This window comes from Chiloscyllium punctatum, chromosome X, assembly GCF_047496795.1.
Source record: "Chiloscyllium punctatum isolate Juve2018m chromosome X, sChiPun1.3, whole genome shotgun sequence".
NCBI classification, from domain to species: Eukaryota; Metazoa; Chordata; class Chondrichthyes; order Orectolobiformes; family Hemiscylliidae; genus Chiloscyllium; species Chiloscyllium punctatum.
In genome coordinates, this window is record NC_092791.1 from 17308678 (window position 1) to 17330626 (window position 21949).

General features: G+C 42.3%; 1 protein-coding gene across 2 annotated transcripts in view; it reads right to left on the bottom strand.

Moving 5' to 3' along the window:
- Nucleotides 1-296: 296 nt before the first annotated feature.
- Nucleotides 297-21949, bottom strand: part of dazap2 (DAZ associated protein 2) — a 71752-nt gene continuing 50099 nt past the window's right edge. For both annotated transcript variants that reach the window (XM_072567310.1, XM_072567309.1), the window contains exons 2-4: nucleotides 19153-19274; nucleotides 10688-10906; nucleotides 297-1977 (exon numbers count right to left, since the gene is read on the bottom strand). In XM_072567310.1, coding sequence (XP_072423411.1) covers nucleotides 1849-1977; nucleotides 10688-10906; nucleotides 19153-19233 — 429 coding nt within the window. In that variant the 5' untranslated portion in view covers nucleotides 19234-19274 and the 3' untranslated portion in view covers nucleotides 297-1848. The remainder of the gene's footprint in view (nucleotides 1978-10687; nucleotides 10907-19152; nucleotides 19275-21949) is intronic.

The window sequence follows — 21949 nt, forward strand, 5'->3', positions numbered from 1 at the left end:
ATTCCTCTTGGTTTGTATTCAACTTCAAACTGATGCAGAAAGAATACAAGATCAAGAGATTGGAGAGTGTTACATATACTAGGTGTGACAGTCTATTTTATAATCTACTGTAAGTTTTCTATGAAAAGTAACTTTAAATAAAAACTTTTGAACTACTTATGCTTTTCCAAGAGCAGTAATGATACATTATACACTGGCTGTCACAGAATAACATGAAATGTCTGCCGAAATGAATGGCCAGTTGAACTGAACTGCCTTGTTTGTCAGACTATTAAACACCAAGAGTCCATGCTATGTTAAAGTTATGCATTGTTTTTTAATACATTCATAAAGTACAACTTGCATTGTGGGTGCCAACTGGCTGATCTTTCAGAGATACATTTCTGTAACACAGAAAATGTGGTCTTTCCAACTAAATGGCACAAAATGACCAGGCTGAAGTTGCATATAGTCAACCTCTTACGATTGGGGTGAAACTTGGTTGGTGACACAGCGTTGTCAAAACAAAAAAGGCTTCATTTATCTCAGACATATGAAGCACCAGGCAGGCTAATATAACGTGTTAGAATGCCATCCAATACATCAATCCTTTTGCTAAGGTCATCTTTTCCCAAGTCCAAGCTGATCACTGAACATTGAGAATTAAACAGGCTTTTCATTTTGATTCTGTGATGGCAAATACAAGTCAGTAATTCACTCCCGAAGCTTAGATATGATTGACCAAAAGTGTTCTCCTTCAATTAGAAGCACAAATTAGCATTTCCAGAAAGAGCTGAGGGGTAAGCAGAGGATATCCCTCATCCTTTGAGGATTCAGTCTGGAAATGAACTATTTTAGGTGCTCTGATTGCAGCCATGTCCATGCATTGTGCCATGGTCTTAAACAAAATCAGTGGCCCAGAAAGATTTTTTATTGAAATCAGTTGTGGTGCTCTGGACAGATCTGACGGCAAATAGGCACAAAGTGACCATCAAAACACAGTGGAAAAGAAATAAACTCCTCACCCCTCCAAAAGGAAAACTGATATTTGAGCAAAAAGACAATTCAAGAGGTTACAGGTGTATAAAGCAACAAGGGAGAAAAGCTCAGAATTTTCTTTCAGGGATTAGCACAATTAACCCTTTGCGAACTATTCACAACCATCCAAAATTGCATTTAATTTTAAAAAGTGAAGAACATCATGAGGCTTTATATATTTCTCATTAACAGCAATATACATAGAAATCATTTGTGCAGAGCACGCACACATACACTTCTGTCCTTCATAGGCCAAATCAGTGTTTTAAAAAGTGATCAGGGACATAGCAAACTGACAGTGACCCAAAAGGGTTACTTTGGTTCATAAAAGTTGATTCCTAATCCTTTTAAGATCAACTGATGCCACTTTCTGATTAATTGGAAAAACTCAGCAGGTCTGGCAGCCTCTGCGGAGAGAAATCAGAGTTAATGTTTCAGGTTGAGTCACTGAACTCATCGTTAACTCTAAATTCTCTCTTCATGGATGCTGCCAGACCTGCTGAGCTTTGTCAGCATATTCTGCTTTTGTTTCTGATTTCCAGCATCCACAGTTCTTTTGGTATTTATTCCGATTTATTGGGTTTCTTTTAGCCTGATTAAACTTAAAAGGGCACAAACTAAACAGATTTTTAAAAAATCTTTTTAAAGTACTCAACGTTGCTTTACAAGCATTTAACAGATATACTACAACTTTAAATTCTGTGCTCGAAGAGAGAAATTTTTAAAGTATTTCAAAGCAGCTTAGTTATCAAGTTACATCCATTAATTGTCTAAACAAACTAAGATTAATGGTTCCTTCCATAAAACGTTCTTGTTCACGCTTTCATTTGTTTACCAGATTGTATAACCACCACTTGAGCCACCGGAAATCCAGTTGGCCTTTTTCTGGGTCACAATGACATTGCCACTCTGCACGGCTGCAATCTGAGCTGCATTGGGAGGGCAACCAGGTGGAGGAGGCTAAATTGAAAAAGAAAAATAGAAGTTGCTTTTAAGGTGAACCAACAGAAATTGGTAAAATTGAATCCTCTGATAAAATACCAAAAACCCAAAATATCTTTCAGCTTAATCAGCATACGTTTGAGTTTCAGTTTTGCTTCTTTTCCCTCTCCAATTTCCTGAATATTGATATCTAGACACATCCTTGGTTTTCACTGACAAATGGGAACTAAATCATTGGAGTACTTTGGGACAGCAAGCCAACTTGACCACTCATCAGTGTTCAGCTTTGTTAAGTAGTCAGACTTCTGGAGGGGTCTCAACATTCTGCATGAACGCAGGGTGACAATTCAGTCACTGAGTAACCACATCATGATATTGTGGTACAACTCATTTAAGAGATAAATGAGATGTTGACGGGTAATATCATTTTATAAGCCCTGGCAAACAGGATATTCAATTAAATACAGGTCTTCCTCATGGTCAATCTGATTCAAGTCGACAAGGTTTTACAGTGATGTAACCATTGACAGAAACCCATGTTAAAAGAGCCACAGACCAAAGGAATAATATATCTAAGAATTAAACAGGCTATAAGGGGCTGTAAAAGCTAAATAGGGATTTCTATGCTCACAGTAAAACCAAAGGAGCAGAATTCTCCAAACCTTGTACACCATAAAGGCAGAGATTCGCAGATCCCTCCCCGAATGGCCCGAGGAATCATGAAGGATTAACTGGTTAAGAGATGGGGGCATGAGGATAAACAGAGAAGAGGTGAAGCAAACAGTAGCAGGGACAAAGCTAGGCCAGGGCAAGATGACAGGCTCGGTTTTGGTGAGTACAAGATATGTACCCGAAACTGAAGGCACTAGCTTTTTGTGATTATTTACAGACAAAGATGGAATTTGAATAATGAACTGTGTACTTGACTACTTGTGTATAATAAAGATAGGTTGCTTCTATTCAGTAGAGTTCTGTTCTGGCTAGTTCTACGGTAGGACATTTCCTGCGTACACTTGAATAAATTATTATCTTCCTCTACCCGAGGGTTGTGGTTGGTCATTATAAGTAACCACAACACACAATTTAAGTGGTTGACATAGTTCCAGTCACAATGAACCAAATATACTTCAAAAAGATGCAATTTTGAGAGCTTTTGATTTCTTTGTGCAGGCTTTGTACTCCGATATAGCTCCTTAGGTTATCAAGTTTGGCAGCATCAGAATGGTACCATGCTTTAATATACTGGGACAACTGGCAAAGTGAGGTTTGCAACCAGTCTATACACAGACTTGCTGCACTGAGTCTATGTGAACATGAGCACAAAATGCATTGAGCTTGCTGTCCCACTATTTGGCCTTTAAAGAAGGAGGGTTTATAAACGCAATGGGAGTCAATTGGAGTCGAGAAGACCTCAACATAGGATGAAAAATGTATACAACAGAAGAGTTTGTCTGTCTCAGGGTGTTACTGTTCCACAGTTTACAAATAGATTACTGATCTATTCAAACTATGACACCAAAACAAATTTCTGGTAAAACTCAGCAGCCCTGCCAGCACCTGTGACATCTCCCCACAGATCTACTGCGTTTCACCAGCAATTTATGTTTCCGTTTCAGATCTCCAGTATCCACAGTTCTTCCTTTTATTTCAGTAACCAGTGTTTTGTTATGCTAAAAATTATGGGAAAAGGAAATGAACAGTGGGAGTCGAAAGTAAATACAATGCACTACAGGAAGGAAATCAGTCTTGTAAACACAATTTGCAACTGTCACGAAAAAGGGGAAAACCATCCTCTGAGGAGAGGAACTGCTGTTAAGATGGTATTTTTTACTTTATTTTTGATTGTGGATTAGAATGGAAAAAGGACTGTTATAAAACTAAGGACTGGGGAAGGAATTGCTGCACTTCTAAGTAGTAGTTACTGGACTCATTGTGAGGGGTGTTTGTATGGTTGTTTTGCAACAATTCGGAGGAGATAAGACACCACAACCCCAGACAGAATATATTCAGAGAGAGATTTGTCCAGCAACAGGTAGCTGATTGGTTTGTGCAATTGTGACCAGTTTAGATACTGGAAGTCATCAGCCTGACAACAGCTCTCTCTGATTGGTTCCTGGGTAGGTGACCAGCTTAGGTGTTCACAACAGAAGGAGAGGGGCCTCTGGACTAGCAAAGGGATGGGTTCTATGTCTTTAGCGCTGTGCAATAGAATTAATTGAAGCCTGAAGGCAGCCAATTATTTTCTTCCACCAGTCACTGTAGGTTATTGCCTTCAAGCAGTAACGATGAGATTTTATAATTAGTGGGCCAATCACCCTGTGCCTTTTGCAAAGATGTGGAAAAACTTGGAGGAAGACAGCAGCGAACAGAAGGTCTTGGGAAGCAAAATTAACGTTGCATCAATCCTGCAGACTGGAGCTCTTGAACCAAGTTTCCCCAGTGCGTTTTCCCTCCACCCGTAACACCAAAGCTTTTTTGTATGTGAGAGAGACAGTGCGCAAGCGAGAGAGGAAAAAAAAAAACACAAAAGGATTTCACAGCCTTCAAAGTGAATAAGTCTACAAGCCAGGATGAGACACTTTCCTCAACGGCCTGGGATATGAGGAAGGCACCATCAGGAGCCCTGGCAATAATTTTCAACTCCTCTCTGGTCACAGGTGAGGTGCCAATGAACTGGAGGGCTGCTAATGTTGTCCCGTTATTTAAAAAAAAGGAAGGACCAGGAAATCACAGGCTTGTGTCACTCTAACCTCACTGATACAACAAGAAAGAATTCTGAGGGACATAATATATCTGCACTTAGAGACATGAATTAATCAGAGATAGAATGCATAAATTTGTTAAATGAAGATTTGATCTAATTTGAGAGGAAGTAACCAGGAGTTTTGATGAGGGCAATACATTTAATGTGGTTGACATGGATTTTGACAAGGCTTTTGGTAACAGCAGACTGATCGAGAAAGTCTGCCATTACCAAAATGGGATCAAAGGCAAAACTGGCACCTTGGATCCTAACATTGGTTGAGACGCAGGAAGCAAAAGATGACGATACAGGGATGTTCCTGTGACTGGAAGTCGGTTTCCAGTGGAGTTCTAGTGCAGGGCTCAGTGCTGGGGCACTTGCTGTTTGTGTGTACTTTAATGATTTGGATTTAAATAGAGGGGTATGATCAAGAAGTTTGAGGATCATGTGAAAAGTGGCAGGATGGTAAAGTGAGGAGGAAATTAACCCATTGATCAGCAGAGCAGAGCAGTGGCAAATGGAATTCAACCTTTGGGGAGGGAGGGGTGGGAGAGGAAGAGAGAGAAATAATGCACTTGGAGAGTCAATAAGGCAAGCGATTATACTATGAAGGGTAGCACCTTGGAAATTACTGAAGATCAGAGGAACCTTGATGTGCATGTCCATAGATCCTTGAAGGCAGCAGGGCAGGTAGATAAAAGGTGGTTAAGACGACATATGGGATACCTGTATTCTATGCTTTGGCTAACAAAGGGAAGGAGGAGGTTATGATGGAGCTGTGTAAAACATTAGTTAGGCCACAAGTGGACTATGGTATGCAGTCTGATCATCAAACTAAAAAGGAGGATGGGATTACAAAAGAGACAATGTGGAGGAGATTCACCAGGATGCTGCCTTGGAGTGGAGATTCTGAGCCATGGGCTATTTTCAAAATGTTAGGAGGGGACATTATGGCGGTTTCTAAGATTATAACAGCATAGACAAGGTAAACAGGAAGGCACTTTTTCTATTAGCAAAACGAGATCAGGAGCCAGGAGGGATAGATTTAAAAGGTAGAAGGCAAAGAGGAGAGTCGAAGAGGGTGGTGGGTACCTGAAGCTCACTGCCTGAAAAGGATGATTGAATGTTACAAATGTTTCTGACTCAAACAGGTTTTAAGAGATTCACTTGTTGTTGCTATTAGCCTCTAGGGCCACAGGCCAAAGTTGTAGTCTTTGTTGACTACAGCCCTTCCATGCTGTAGACACTTAGGAGTCTAAGGAATGACAGAAAAGGTTGCATTGTTCTCCTTAGGGCCAGAACTGATTTGAAGGGATGACAATAATGAAGGGTTTAGTCAGAATAAATAGAAACGGTTTCCAATGGCTGAAGGATCAATAATCAGCATGACCCAGGTTTAAAGTCAGAAGTTGATTGGCAAAAGAGCCAGAAACAACATGAAAGAAAGGTTTTTTTATTTTAAAAAAAAACACAAACAGTAGTTAGGACAGAGAAAGAATTGGCTGTTTGGGAGGGGTGGTATGAATGGAGAAAAGGGCAGACTGGATTTCTCTTCCAAAGACTTGGTGCAGACTTGATGGGCTGAAATGATGTTCTTCTATGCTGCATTATTCTAGAAGACCCAACACGCAGCGCAAAAGTGTTCAACAGAAATTTTGAGGGTTAAAAAGGACATGATAAAGGTAACAGGAGAAACAACACGGCCAATGAATTCTCTCCTTGGCCCGGCTTAGGCCTGTTATGGAAAATCAGGGCTGAAGTTTAAACTAGATTGGCAGGGGGTGGGAACCTGAGCTACGGATCAGGTGATGGAGTAGGTAGTGAACAGCAAGATACAGTGTGCAGAGAGTCTGTGAGGACGGATAGACAGTTGATAGGGGAAAAGGTGCAGTCAGTGTGATGGGTTGAAGTGTGTCTATTTTAATGCAAGAAGAATCAGGGAGAAGGGTGATGAACTCAGCTCCAAGTACTGACCCGTGCTCTATGATGTTGTGCCCATTACGAGGCTCGGATATCATTTGGGCAGGAATAGTTATTGAATGTTCCGGGGTTTTGATGTTTCAAAAGGAATTGGGGTGGGGTGGGGTAGCCAGGAAGGAACTGAAGAATGGACTTAGGAGAGCTAGAAGGGAGCATGAAAAAGCCTTGGCAGGTAGGATTAAGGAAAACCCTAAGGCACTCTACACTTATGTGAGGAACAAGAGGGTGGCCAGAGTGAGAGTAGGGCCGATCAGGGATAGCAGAGGGAACTTGTGCCTGGAATCAGAAGTAGGGGAGGGCCTTAATGAATACTTTGCTTCAGTATTCACTAGTGAGGGACCTTGACATTTCTGAAGACAGCGAAACAGACTGATAGGCTAGAACAGGTAATGTTAGGAAGGAGGACATGCTGAAAATTTTGAAAAATATAAGGATACATAAATCCCTTGCGCCAAATGGGATATACCCTAGGTTACAACACAAAGCGAAGGGAAGAAATTGCTCTGCCTTTGGCAATGATCTTTGCATCGTCACTGTGCACTGGAGTAGTGCTAGATGATTGGAGGGTGGCAAATATTATTTCCTTATTCAAGAAAGGGAGTCAGCATAATCCTGGGAATTACAGGCCAGTCAGTCTTAGGTCAGTGGTGGGCAAAGTATTGGAGAGTATTCTGAGAGACAAGATTTATGATTAATCAAACTATGGTTTTCCAAGTAAAGATCATCAGCATGGCTTTGTGACCTGCGTCATGCCTCACAAACCTTACTGAATTCTTTGAGGAAAGGCTTGAGAGAATGTAACTGGAGTGTTTTCTGGTAGAGGCAGTAAACGGTAAAGGAAAAAAATACATCCAAGCGAAAATAACTAAAAAAAAAGCACCAAACAAAAATAGCTGCACTGTCAACTGTGTTTTGGTAGTACAGAACTCAAATGTTCCTAGAAGATTAGAGGTTAAAGCTTTTTGCTCATCAGAAATAGGACGAAAGAAACAGACTTGAGAAAAAAAAAGCAGGACACCATTTACACAGAATGGGAAAAGGGTGCTGACTAGTTTGGCTATAACTGGCATAGAGAAGCAAGAACTAGTATGCTATGTAAGTTATCTGATGTGGCTCACTTTCCTGTCATCTTTCCTATCACTGGCGAATTACCTGGTTGCTGCTTGGCAGTTCTCATTCTCCAAGGGCCATTATGAAGATGAGTTTGTGGTTAGGATATGTATTTGTAAAGAAGTTTTTTAAACAAAAAGCACAATAGTGGTTTTCAGGGAGGGAGTATACAAATTGAGAATGACGGTATACCCTGGACCCTACCAACATTAGAGAGGCAGGGGGAGAGATTTTGTGGTCACTAGTCCCAAATGTCTGAGTTTCTACAGGCCCTGCTGAATTTCATGGCAGAGCTGCTTTTAAATGTTTGTACAGTAAGTTTGCAGATGACACCAAAATTGGAGGTGTAGTGCACAGCAAAGAGGGTTACCTCAGATTACAACAGGATCTTGATCAGATGGGCCGAGGAGTGGCAGATAGAGTTTAATTCAGATAAATGCGAGCTGTTGCATTTTGGGAAAGCAAATCTTAGCAGGACTAATACACTTAATGGTAAGGTCCTAGGGAGTGCTGCTGAACAAAGAGACCTTGGAGTGCAGGTTTATAGTGCCTTGAATGTGGAGTCGTAGGTAGATAGGATAGTGAAGAAGGCGTTTGGTATGCTTTCCTTTATTGGTCAGAGTATTGAGTACAGGAGTTGGGAGGCCATGTTGCAGCTGTACGGGACATTGGTTAGGCCACTGTTGGAATATTGTGTGCAATTCTGGTCTCCTTCCTATCAGAAAGATGTTGTGAAACTTGAAAAGGGTTCAGAAAAGATTTACAAGGATGTTGCCAGGGTTGGAGGATTTGAGCTACAAGGAGAGGCTTAACAGGCTGGGGCTGTTTTCCTTGGAGCGTCGGAGGCTGAGGGGTGACCTTATGGAGTTTTACAAAATCATGAGGGGCATGGATAGGGTAAATAGACAAAATCTTTTCCCTGGGGTGGGGGAAGTCCAGAACGAGGGGTTTAGGGTGATACGGGTATGGAATGAGCTGCCAGAGGATGTGGTGGAGGCTGGTACAATTGCAACATTTAAGAGGCATTGGATTGGTATATGAATAGGAAGGGTTTGGAGGGATATAGGTCAGGTGCTGGCAGGTGGGACTAGATTGGGTTGGGATATCTGGTTGGCATGGACGGGTTGGACCGAAGGGTCTGTTTCCATGCTGTACATCTCTATGACTATGTGACAAAACACATTGATGAAGGTAGAACAATGGATGTGGTGTATATGGAATTTAGCAAGGCATTTGATAAAGTTCCCCATCATAGGCTCATTCAAAGTAAGGAGGCAAGGGTTACAGGGAAACTTGACTGTCCGGATACAGAATTGGCTGGCCCACTGAAGACAGAGGGTGGTGGTAGATGGAAAGTATTCAGCCTGGAGCTCGGTGACCAGTGGTGCTCCGCAGGGATCGGTTCTGGGACCTCTGCTCTGTGATTTTTATAAATGACTTGGATGAATAAGTGGAAGGGTGGGTTAGTAAGGTTGCTGATGTCACAAAGGTTGGAGGAGTTGTGGATAGTGTGGAGGGCTGTTGTAGGTTGGAATTGGACATTGACAGGATGCAGAACTGGGCTGAGAAGAGGCAGGTGGAATTCAACCTGGAAAAGCATGAAGTGATTCACTTTGGAAGGTTGAACTTGAATGCATAATACAGGGTTAAAGACAGGATTCTTGGCAGTGTGGAGGAACAGAGATCTATGGCGTGTGTCCATAGATTCCAGAAAATTGCCATCCAGGTAGATAGGGTTGTCAAGAAGGCATATGGTGTGTTGTCTTTCATTAGCAGGGGGATTGAGTTTCAGAGTCATGAGGTTATGCTGCAGCTTTATAGCTGCAGAGAGCAATAGTTGCTTGGAATGCACTGCCAGTAGTGGTAGTAGAGTGAGATACATTAGGGACATTTAAGCGACTCTTGGATTGTACAATCAAAAGGTATGTAGGTTAGTCTTAGAAGATAAAAGGCCGGCACAACATCAAGGACCGAAGGCCCTGTGCTGTTCTATATTATATGTTAAGTTGGAACAAAATCAGGCATTTAAGCAATGAAGAAAGACTAAGACTACGAGAGAGCTTGATATTGGAAAACAAATGGATTGGAGTGAAACCAAAGATATACAAAGATCTTCGAGGGATCCCAGAATGATCAAAATGAAGATAAATCTCTAGGCCAATAAATATGGAATAACAAACAGGAAGACAACAGAAGTGAAAGTTATTATAAAATTCAGATGAAGCTGAATCAGTTTTTGCTCTTTGAAAAGGCAGAGGTAAAAAGTGGGAATTGGAATTGATGGATGGACACAGCTACTTCTGGTTCTGTAAAGCCTTGTTACTCAAGGGAGCAAGATGGACCCTGTTAATTATTTCTAGTTATGTACCTTGGATAACCATGGTTTCTTGGAACATGATTGCCCTCAGAAATCATTTTTTCAGTACTTGTTTTGAATTTGGCCATGCTTTTCTGCACAGTGGCTCTCCCCCTGATCACAATGATCACTACACCAAGTGATCATCTATAGTAATTAAAGAGGTTGGGTTTAAATAAAAGGTTGCAACAGCTCAGCTCATTAGTCATAGGTCTAATAATTTCTAACTTTTTTGTGCTATAGACAGAAATTTTTTTTTGAATAAATGAAAAAATGTGACAAAAAGGAATGGACAGGAAAGACAACTAGAAAATGTAATTTTTAACAATAGTTTATTATAGTTTAAAATTACAGTATGAGCATTACTTAAAAATGTTATAATTCTCTTTTTAAAAACCTGTGGTTGCTTTAGCATCATGATGTAGAAAATTTATAAAACTATCCAAGTTACATCCAATTCAACCCCAACAATCACAGAACATTGTGCCACACTATAATTCATAACCATACCCATAGTGCCAACTATTCAGAACACTTACTGGAATATTAGCAGTGGCTCCTGCCCCAAACCTGGCACCTGGATCATATCCATCGTTCACGAGCACAGTTGAAGATGGAGAGAAGACTTGTGGCACTGCATAGTACTGTATGGGCATGGCTGCCCCAGTTGGACCCACTTGCATTTGGCCTGTGACTGGTACATAGTAGCCACCTGGATAACCAGGTCGCGCTTGGACAGATCTTGGCTGCTGGTGAAGCTGGGATGCAAACAAATTCAAAACGATCATTTCACAGTAAATCTATAAAGTTCACAGTATAATGTTGTCCAAGGCTGTTTGAAGTGAACAGATGACAATGTTTCTGGAAACACACAAAAAGGTCCATCAAGACTTACAAAGAGAAATAACAGGTTCAAGTTTCAAGTCTAACCATATATTCTTAACAATGATGTGGAGGTGCTGGTGTTGGACTGGGGTGGACAAAGTTAAAAATCACACACCACCAGGTTATAGTCCAAACAGGTATATTTAGAAGTAGAAACTTTCGGAGCGCTTCGTCAAGGAGGGGACAGGCAGCAGGAGGTAAAGCCACAAATCAGCTCTCACAGCACCAGATTATAATCCAACAGCTTTATTTGTAAATACAAGCTTTTGGAGCACTGCTCCTTCATCAGGTAGCCAGTGGGGCAGGATCATAGGACGGAATTTATAGTAAAAGATCAAAGTGTCATGCAACTGATGTGATGTATTGAACAAACCCAGATTGCTGTTAAGTCTTAATCACTTAGAATGGGGTTGCATGTTTCAATTCACTAATATGTAAATCCCAGAACTACTTTCAAGTCACATTCCAGAGATAATTTAAGGTTTTATAAAAAAAAGGATGACATCTCAGCTCAGACAATGCATTAAAAGGTGTGAGGTTTGACTGTCTGTATCCCAACCTTGAGCCACACCAGTTCTATTTCCAAAGTAGGATTTTATAAAATGTCACATGGACTGACTGCCTACAGATGGTGTGCTTTTTGAACAAAATAGAATGCAACTGCAAAACAAATCAGCAAATGTACAGTCACCCCGTCGACTACAAATTCTGGGTCCTATGATCCTGCCCCACCAACCACCTGGTAAAGGAGCAGCACTCCGAAAGCTAGTGCTTCCAAATAAACCTGTTGGACTATAACCTGGTGTTGTGTCATATCTTCTTACAACGGGGCGTCAGATGAAACGTTAACTTGTCTTTCCACTTTCCAAATGTGGATGGATTTTTCCAGCACGGTCTTTATTGTCACGTTTCCAGCATGTGTCCCTCCCCAGCTTATTCTCCTAGAATTCTGCATTAGATCTTTAGATCCTCCATACGTGGGAGACTTTGTTAATGTGGTGATGCCCCTGGCTGAGTAATCGAGGTGGAGGTTAATGCTCTGGGACAGAGGTTCAAACCTCAGCATGGAAGCGGACAGTATTTTAAAAATCAACTGGTACAGAGATAGCGCTCCGAAAGTTAGGGTTCCAAGTAAACCTGTTGGATTATAACCTGGTGTTGTGATTTTTAAACTTTGTCCACCCCAGTCCAACGCCGGCACTTCCAAATCATGGCATAAAGATTGTCTCAGTAATGGAACCAGCTAGTTTCCTGCCCCAGACCTTACTAGTCGACTCTTAAGCGTCTGAGAAATGGGCAAACAAGCCAATCAACCCAGGAGCAACAAACGCTGCAGATTTAACATCTGGTAACACAATAGGACCATCTCTAAAGCTCACCCATTTCGGGAGGCCCTCCAGTAATGGAGTACAGTAAATACAGATGGGACAATTGATTTCAGAGCGCAGAGGTGATGTTCACTCAGGCTTCATTCTGAAATAACATTCACCCATAGTAAAAAGACAATACGAGTCCTCACTTCCAGCTTCCTCTTATTTTGATAATATTAAATCTATTCCCAGCCATCCTCTGCTTTCCGCTCAGTCTCATCTTTAGTGGGCGGCACGGTGGCACAGTGGTTAGGACTGCTGCCTCACAGCACCAGAGACCCAAGTTTGCACATTCGCCCAGTGTCTGCGCGGGTTTCCTCCGGGTGCTCCAGTTTCCTCCCACAGTCCAAAAATGTGCAGGTTAGGTGAATTGGCCATGCTAAATTGCCCGTAGTGTTAGGTGAAAGGGTAAATGTAGGGGAATGGGTCTGGGTGGGTTGCTCTTCGGAGGTCGGTGTGGACTTGTTGGGCCAAAGGGCCTGTTTCCACACTGTAAGTAATCTAATCTAATCTGTCATGCTCATTAAAAGGTAGCCTAACATCAAGATATTAAAATAATATATCAAATCTCTAAATTAAAATGTGAATGATACTAACCATTTTTTGGTGCCAAAGGTAATTCTGGAAAGGTTAATGGGTGAGGTGAGGAGAAGTGGAGAATGCTCTGACAAAGCAAAATGTTTTCAATGCAAGGGGCACTCAGGCTCCAATCTAAGTATAGCAAACTTAGTATAAACTAAGTATAGTTTAACTTATCAGATTCTAAAGTCTGCAATGGTTATGTTCACTGGTAATCTCAGGGTGAACTAATAAGTATTCTGAGCCACTCAATTATTCAATTAAGTACTAAGTGAAGTTGGCACCTGAGTATATTATCAGGTCCCATCAACTTTACTTCAGTAAGGCGTTCGACAAGGTTCCCCATGGGACACTGATTAGCAAGGTTAGATCTCGCGGAATACAGGGAGAACTAGCCATTTGGATACAGAACTGGCTCAAAAAGGTAGAAGACACAGGGTGGTGGTGGAGAATTGTTTTTCAGACTGGAGGCCTGTGACCAGTGGAGTGCCACAAGGATCGGTGCTGGGCCCTCTACTTTTTGTCATTTACATAAATTATTTGGATGCGAGCAGAAGAGGTACAGTTAGTAAGTTTGCAGGTGACACCAAAATTGGAGGTGTAGTGCACAGCGAAGGTTACCTCAGATTACAACAGGATCTGGACCAGATGGGCCAATGGGCTGAGAAGTGGCAGATGGAGTTTAATTCAGATAAATGCGATGTGTTGCATTTTGGGAAAGCAAATCTTAGTAGGTCTTATCCACTTAATGGTAAGCTCCTAGGGAGTGTTGCTGAACAAAGAGACCTTGGAGTGCAGGTTCATAGCTCCTTGAAAGTGGAGTCGCAGGTAGATAGGATAGTCAAAGTGTTTGGTATGCTTTTCTTTATCGGTCAGAGTACTGAGTACAGGAGTTGGGAGGTCATGTTGCAGCTGTAACATTGGTTAGGCCACTGTTGGAATATTGCGTGCAATTCTGGTCTCCTTCCTATCGGAAAGATGTTGTGAAACTTAAAAGGGTACAGAAAAGATTTACAAGGATGTTGCCAGGGTTGGAGGATTTGAACTACAGGGAGAGGCTGAACAGGCTGGGGCTGTTTTCCCTGGAACATCGGAGGTTGAGGGGTGACCTTATAGAGGTTTCCAAAATCATGAGGGGAATAGATAGGATAAATAGACAAAAGCCTTATCCCTGGGGTTGGGGAGCCCAGAACTAGAGGGCATAGGTTTAGGGTGAGAGGGGAAAGATATAAAAAGAGACCTTGGGGCAACTTTTTCACACAAAGGGTGGTACGTGTATGGAATGAGCTGCTAGAGAAAGTGGTGGAGGCTAGTACAATTGCAACATTTAAAAGGCATTTGAATTTTGGTGTGTGGTATATGAATAGGAAGGGTTTGGAGGGATATGGGCCGGGTGCTGGCAGGTGGGACTAGATTGGGTTGGGATATCTGGTCGGCATGGACAATTTGGACCGAAGGATCTGTTTCCATGCTGCACATCTCTAATGACTCTATTTTGGTGTGTGGTTGAGCTTCTTCAACCAAGCAGAAAAACCAAGGAGATCTGCCATGGTAATTTTGAATAACAGTGCCCAAAAATGCAGACGATCGCAGATTTTCTAGCTGTTGTTACAGTCTGACATATAAATCCTCTCTTCAAATGGGAATATGCTGATACTAAACAGCGATAATTGGAACAATTTTAACATATTTCAGCAGAGCTCCCTTCTTGTGAAGCAGAAAAACAGGAAACCACAGCACTCTGTAGCAGACAAAAGACTACATAGAAATGCTTTCAAACGGCCATCGGGGTATTCATGTTAATAGTGTTGGCTCCTTTATTCTAACTACATTGCAAATACAATGCATATCATGTTCAACACGAGCACTCAGATTGCATTAGTGCCACATCTCGATGCAGCTCTGCAGTCTGAGCCTCACTCGGCCACAGATTGGCCATCACTTACCTCAGCTGTGCCGCGCCTTGCCGCCTGAGCTCTGTCATGCCTTGCCACAGCTCAATCCCAGGCATTCTGCTATGCCTTGCCTCAGGAGCTCTACCACATCTCTAGCATGCCTTGCCACAGCTTTGCCGCACCTTGCTACAGTTCTGTTGAAGCTCTGCCGCCTGACCTTAGCTGCAGCTCTGCTGCCGGAACTCTACTGCGCCTTGCCACAGTTCTTCTGCAGCTCTGCTGTGCCATGCCACACTCTGCTGCACGAGCTCTGGCACACCTTGATACAGCCATGCCACCTGATCTCTGCCATAGCTCTGCCTCTTGACCATTGTGCCTCCAATGCTAACACACTTTGCCACAGTTGTCCTGCAGGCCTGCTTTGAGCTCTGCCATATCTTGACGCAGGTCAGCCATGCTGTGCTACATCTCTGCTGCATGAGCTCTGGCACAACATTTCCTATTTGCGCCATTGTGTGCAAAAATCCCACTCTTATCTAAAAGAGAGAGTGCAATATATTTGAAATTACTCCACAGAAGCCAGTAACCTATCGCCAAGTTACCTTTTATTCACATGTGGAGAGTCCTTGACACTGATCCAGTTCCCTCAGAGCCAGCTCTGAGTGAACAGACTCTCTGACACTCCTCTTTATATCGGTCAGCCAGGGCTCCCTGATTAGACCAGATTAACAGCCCCATTCAGGGAACTCATTCTTTGTCTACCTGGCTGTCCTTGTTACAAATCACTACAATACAACTCGAATAAAATGACTTAAAAAAAAAAAGAGACCCATCTTCAAGTTGATAGGTTAGAAGTGGGGACATGGGATTAGGATCGCTGTTCCTGTGGAAGATAAACACCATTGGTTAGTTGGGTTAAAGAGCCTGTTTGCGCATTGCGACTTCTATGTAATTCCGTCAGTTATTTTAAATTCACCTGACTTTGCAATGTCGGGCAAAGTCATCTCAGCCTGCGCATGGGAACATACTGCATGAAAAAGGCAATGAACTCACTGCTATTATTAATGTAATCAGAATAAATGTATAGTGCTTTTACCAAAGACATTCCTTGCTGTAATAGATTCTTCCCATCATACACAAATAATTTTAATCAGTGCTAAACCAACTATTTTGAATATTTATATTATTTATCTCTGCTAACAATTTTTGGACTTTTCTGTATTTAGCTTTCTAGAATGCTATTTTGCTTAATCCCTTAAACTGTCTTGCACTGCCCTTACAGTAATAATTATACCTTGCCTTGCTATGTTTCAAGCTGAAATTGTTTTTAAAAATTCACTCATGGGAGTTGCTGACTGATAAACATTTATTGCCTACCCCTATTTGCCCCTTGAGAAGGTGGTGGCGAGCTACTTTCTTGAACTGCTACAGTCCATATGCTGTAGGTTGACTTATAATGGAGTTACAGCAGGTTTTAATTCCTCTAATCTCTTCTGATTTACCTACCTGGAAAGTTAGCCAGGAGCAGTACCTTTTGAAGTATCTGACTCTATGACAGAGTTGGGTGCAACTCTCGTCTATGCTTCGGCAACCAGAATCTTCCTACTGGAAAATCTAAGCCTAATACCTTAAAAATTGTTCAGCCAAAAGACTGGGCCACTGAAACATTTTTTTACAGCATTCATTTCATGAAGAAACAAAAGAAAGAGAGATCATAAAGGTGTCATGTAGTCATTCAACAGGCATGTTGCTGAACCTGTCAGACAGCCTTCAGAAAATGTCAGGCACATCTCCTTAACAGGATTCTGATGAATACAAACATAGAAGAATTTAAAGTACTCTAACTTTGATACAGAGGCTGTTGATTACTTGTCCATTTGCAAAAGGAATCTTTCAACCAAAAACATTTGAGAACCACAGATACAAAAAAGAAATCACACCTTCTGGCCTAATGCCAACAAAGAGGGCAAGAGATGGGAAAGGCAATAATTCTTATTCTGTGTCATTGTGAAAGTGTAATCATGTCCTATTTCCACAGAAACACCAGACACATCAACTGGGGAAAACCAACTTGTAAACTGGATGGAGTTGCCAAATTAGGAATTGAACCCAATCTCTTTAATTAGGAGCATATGGATAGAACACAGACCAACAAATGAAAATCAGAAGCCGGGGGAAAACAGGAAGAGAAACTTAATAGAGGTTTAAAAAAAATCAATCCACTTGAAGGAAAACAAGCAGATACACAGTCTTTCTTCGTGAAACGAGCAGCCATCACGTCCACAGAAGCTCTCCCACAAATGGATTACTTGAAGTCTATGAATGGCAAAAAGACCCAGGCAGGCCAAGAGGGTATGAAAAGGCTTAACGTCTATACCAACCAATGATGACCCTACCTTTTCCAATACGACTTTCCCAGTGCTTATACTCTCGCATGTAGACAACATAATGGTAATGGGGTAAAAGAAGAGTTAGTTTCCTAACCCTGCTATGAGAGAGATTGCCTGATGCAAAATCAGTACAGGAGGCCATGTCACAGTATTCAACATTTAAGAATAGTCCAATGCCATCTTTTGGCTGCATAAATGAACAAATTTAAATAACTTCAGTTTTGAACTCTCGTAACAAAAATCCAAATCTAAATGATCAGGATGTTATTTTATTCATTTTATTGTTATTTTAACATTCTCTTTGAAATAATTGTAACACGGATCTGAATTTGACCCTTGCCTATGACAGAAGTTAATTCTGAAATCAAACCTTTGAATTTTGTAAATATATGGCATGTTTTGTACTCAGAAGAGACAAGGTTACATTGTACTTCAACTCATTAATACACCAAAGAGCACTTCCTGAAACAAGCTCAGCTGCCCAGAGCCAAAAGGTTCACTCTCTCTGGTATAACTAACAACAGATGTATCAACTGTCTCTGTTTTTTCCCCACTAACTTGTCCAAAGAGAGAGAGCGTGAGGGAGCATCTGGTCTATGCTATAGAATACACACACTCAATTCCAAAATTTCTGCTTATTGAGATGGATGGAATGTTGATGCAACAGAGTTGGGAAGCAGTTGGCGAGATTGTATGATTAGATTAGATTCCCTACAATGTGGAAACAGGCCCTTTGGCCCAACAAGTCCACACCGACCTCCAAAGAGCAACCCACCCAGATCCATTTCCCTCTGACTAATGCACCTAACACTATGGGCAATTTAGCATGACCAATTCACCTGACCTGCACATCTTTGGACTGTAGGAGGAAACTGGAGCACCCGGAGGAAACCCACACAGACACAGGGAGAATGTGCAAACTCCACACAGACAGTCGCCCGAGGCTGGAATTGAACCTGGGACCCTGGTGCTGTGAGGCAGCAGTGCTAACCACTGAGCCACTGTGCCACCCCCAAATGGCAACATCGATAATTGTTGGTATCAGTGACGAGAGTGGGATCCTGAGTTCTGAGAAAATATGTAGCTTGCTAGGACTGCAACAGGGAGGGGCTGGGATATGGGTGTCCTTATAACGGGAGTTGCAAAGTATAGGAAAGCGAGGGAAAGGAGGCAAGAGAAAAAAAAAAAAGGAGAAACAGCATGATTATTGTTCAGGAATATAGAGGTAAGGGAGCACTTAAGGAGAAATGGAGACTGGGACAGCACAGGCAAGGGGTCTGGGAGACACTAGGGTGTGAAATTCTATATAGAAATCACACACAAAGTTGCGCTCATTGATGTTCATCACGTTCTACTGGCTCAATTGACTTGTGCTATTTACAAAATCATTACGATCATTTTCACAGAGCAATTTGCCTCAACTCCCACTCATTGCCATATCTTACTCAGTAGTAAAGCACCCCCCTTCACCTCAGACACTTTCCTTTTCTCCCAGCCAGTTTAAAAAAAAGTAAGTTTCCTCAACAATACTACAATTCACTGGTAAAAAAAAAAAAAAAAAAAAAAAAAAAAAAAAAAAAATCGCAAAAGTCCTTCGAGACCATCGCCTCATCAGGGAGAGATGGCCGGTGGGAGGTTTAACCGGAGAGTACCTCAGGTGAGGGGCAAAGTTGAAAAGGAAAGTCCTTCTTCATGGTAACCTCAGCCAGTGCATGAACTGAACCCACATGGTTACTGTCATTCTGCATTACAAACCGTCTGAGCTACCAACTCCCATTCACTGCTGAACGACAAACACCTGATAAGTTGTGACACTTTCAAAGGCCATTGCAAAGTGCTTTATTTCTTTTAGAGGAATAAAGTTGATGCAAACTAGCTGACTCACCTCGGCATAAGTTGGAGGAGCTTCGGTGTAAGGTGGTGCCTGAGCAACTTGAGCAGTGGGGAATTGGTTTGGCGGAGCCATATTCGGCTGTGTAGGATAAGCTTGTTGCGGAGGATATGCCCCTAAAATGGGAAGATTACACACAAGACATTCAGTTCAGAGCACCATGATTTGAGACTTAAAATGCAATAATCGATGGCTTTTCAACCTCCAGTCAACCGATTCACTGTTGGCATAGGCTGTATACAGTAGGAACACCGATGGCAGAATCTTATGTATTTTTGCAGCTTGGTCTTAAGCTAGCGTACTTGGAGCAACTTTTGCCACTGGGCCTAGCAAGATTTCTCGCTGTATCTTACCAACTCACCTTATTAACTATTTACCCTGCCACTATGGAACCCCTCTCATCCAATTCCATTCTCATCGCACCAGACAAGTGTCGGTAGTCCAGAGTTGCATCCAATCTGTTGTTATGTCATGGCACAGTAGCCTTATGGCTGCTCAAGGCACATAGTTGGCACAGCCGATGCTCCCTCACACATTAAACTCCATTCTGTCACCCTTGTGGCAGTTCAACCACCATGCCACACACTTTGGTATATCCACACGTACATCCCATCAGAAAACCCTCAAAGTCAATGCCACCTTGTCCCCAGTGCCAACTGTAGACCCACAGTTTATCATTTATATTGGGGAATGATAATCACCTACACGCAAGTAATCAGACAGATAATTCCAATTGAGCTTTTACGCTCAAAACTAACAGATGCTGAACTTCATCCCTACAATGCAAACCGAATGCTGGGGTCATGATCAAGGCCTATTTTGCACTCCACAATAGTCTGCTGCACCCAGCTCTCATCTGCGTGAACGGGACGTCAATAAGGCCCTTCATGGTTTGTAATAGCCAATGCTGCCGAGCTCTGACATGCAGAAGGAGAATTTCCTCCTCCCCAGTATCCTTATGCTCCTCCTTGGAAGGCTGCCCGAATTCTCCCAGTTCCTCAGCACCTGTAACATCACCTCACTGCTTTCTCCAAATGGTGTAGAGCACAGCTGGCTAGAATGATATGATCCAGACTACATTGGAGCACCCTCTCCCCGCCTCAACCAACTCCTCTAGAGACTGGCACAAGCAGAAGAACCACGCTCTGCTCCATCACGGCCCAGGTCAAAGCATGGGCAATACTAAACCTGCGCTTTGCATCAGTCAGGGGGACTGTTCTATGATAGCAGGCACATGGCAGTGGGAACACTTGACATTCATGGAATGGAACCCCTTCCTGTTGATAAATTCCAGTGTTGTGATACAGCTCTCTCAGTGCCAGGTGTGTGCAGTCAATGACACCCCACACCTGGCAAAGTCCAACTCCTATTCTGAGGCTGCAGCACAGACTTTGTCATGGCGAAAAGAAATGGCCTGGTGTGATCTTGCATAGCTGGCACTGGTCACTGTCCTAATGTTTTTGTCAGTGCGCAGAAGCACCAACAGTTGTTATTCCCTGTTGTACAGATGTTCAAAGTGGTTAAATACAAAAAGTAGTAAAACAAGGATCCAGCCTTTCTGCTCAACAATGACAAAAAAAAAATGTAGAAATTTATGGTAACAGATTAGTTAAATTAGAGGCCCAACCTAATGCTCTGACAATACCAGTTCAAATCCCAGCAAGGTACCCAGTGAAACTTAGACTCAATTGAATTGTCTGGGATTAAACAATTCTGGAATTGAAAGCTAGTCTCAGTAATGTTCACCGTGAAACTATAATAACCCATCTAGTTCATTAATAACCTTCAGGAAGGCAATCTGCTGTCCTTTTACCTAATCTGGCCCAGAACGGGCTCCAGACCCATAACTGCCTGCTCAAATGGCCTAGCAAATCATTAATTCAGTTCAAGGGCATTTAGGGCTGGGCTACAACTGCTGGCGTTCCAGTGACACCCACACCTCAAAAGAATTTTTAAAAAGCTATTCTAACCACTGAACACCAACCCCAGTAATTGCACTATGGCGTGGGTTCCATGGTCAGTGGCTAAATGCCAACACTCACCACAGCCCTTGAAGAAAGCTACCCACATAGATGAAGACATCACTTCGACATGGATTTGCATTTACTCAATGTTAGCTTGAATTGAACACTAAGACATGCAAGTAATGAAATAGTAATGTATGATGGAACAGTGAATAATCAGCAGTCAAGAGAGCAGAACAACATGTACCAGGGAGATATTTACTTACCTTACAGTAAAGTATGTATTATAGTGCAAATAAAAGACACACACAGTTTTGCTGAAACCTAATCAGTGACAGACTATAGTCACTGGTAGGTAAAGTAAACCTTCTTAACATAGACCAGGGTACAAATTAGATTAGATTAGATTCTCTACAGTGTGGAAACAGGCCTTTCGGCCCAACAAGTCACACCGACCCTCCGAAGGAGTAACCCACCCCTCCCCCTGACTAATGCACCTAACAAAACTATGGACAATTTAGCAATCGCCAATTCACCTAACCTGCACATATTTGGATCGTGGGAGGAAACCAGAGCACCCAGAGGAAACCCACGCAGACACAAAGAGAATGTGCAAATTCCACACAGTCGCCCAAGGCTGGAATCGAACCGGAGACCCTGGCATTGTGAGGCAGCAGTGCTAACCACTGAGCCACCATGCCACCCCAAGGAGACATTCCAATAGGATCCAAATGTGGACCCAAACTACAAATCAATGGGAATACTGGTGACATTTAGCAGCAATGATGTTATCAATCAGGGTAAGCGACAAATCACATTGAGAATAT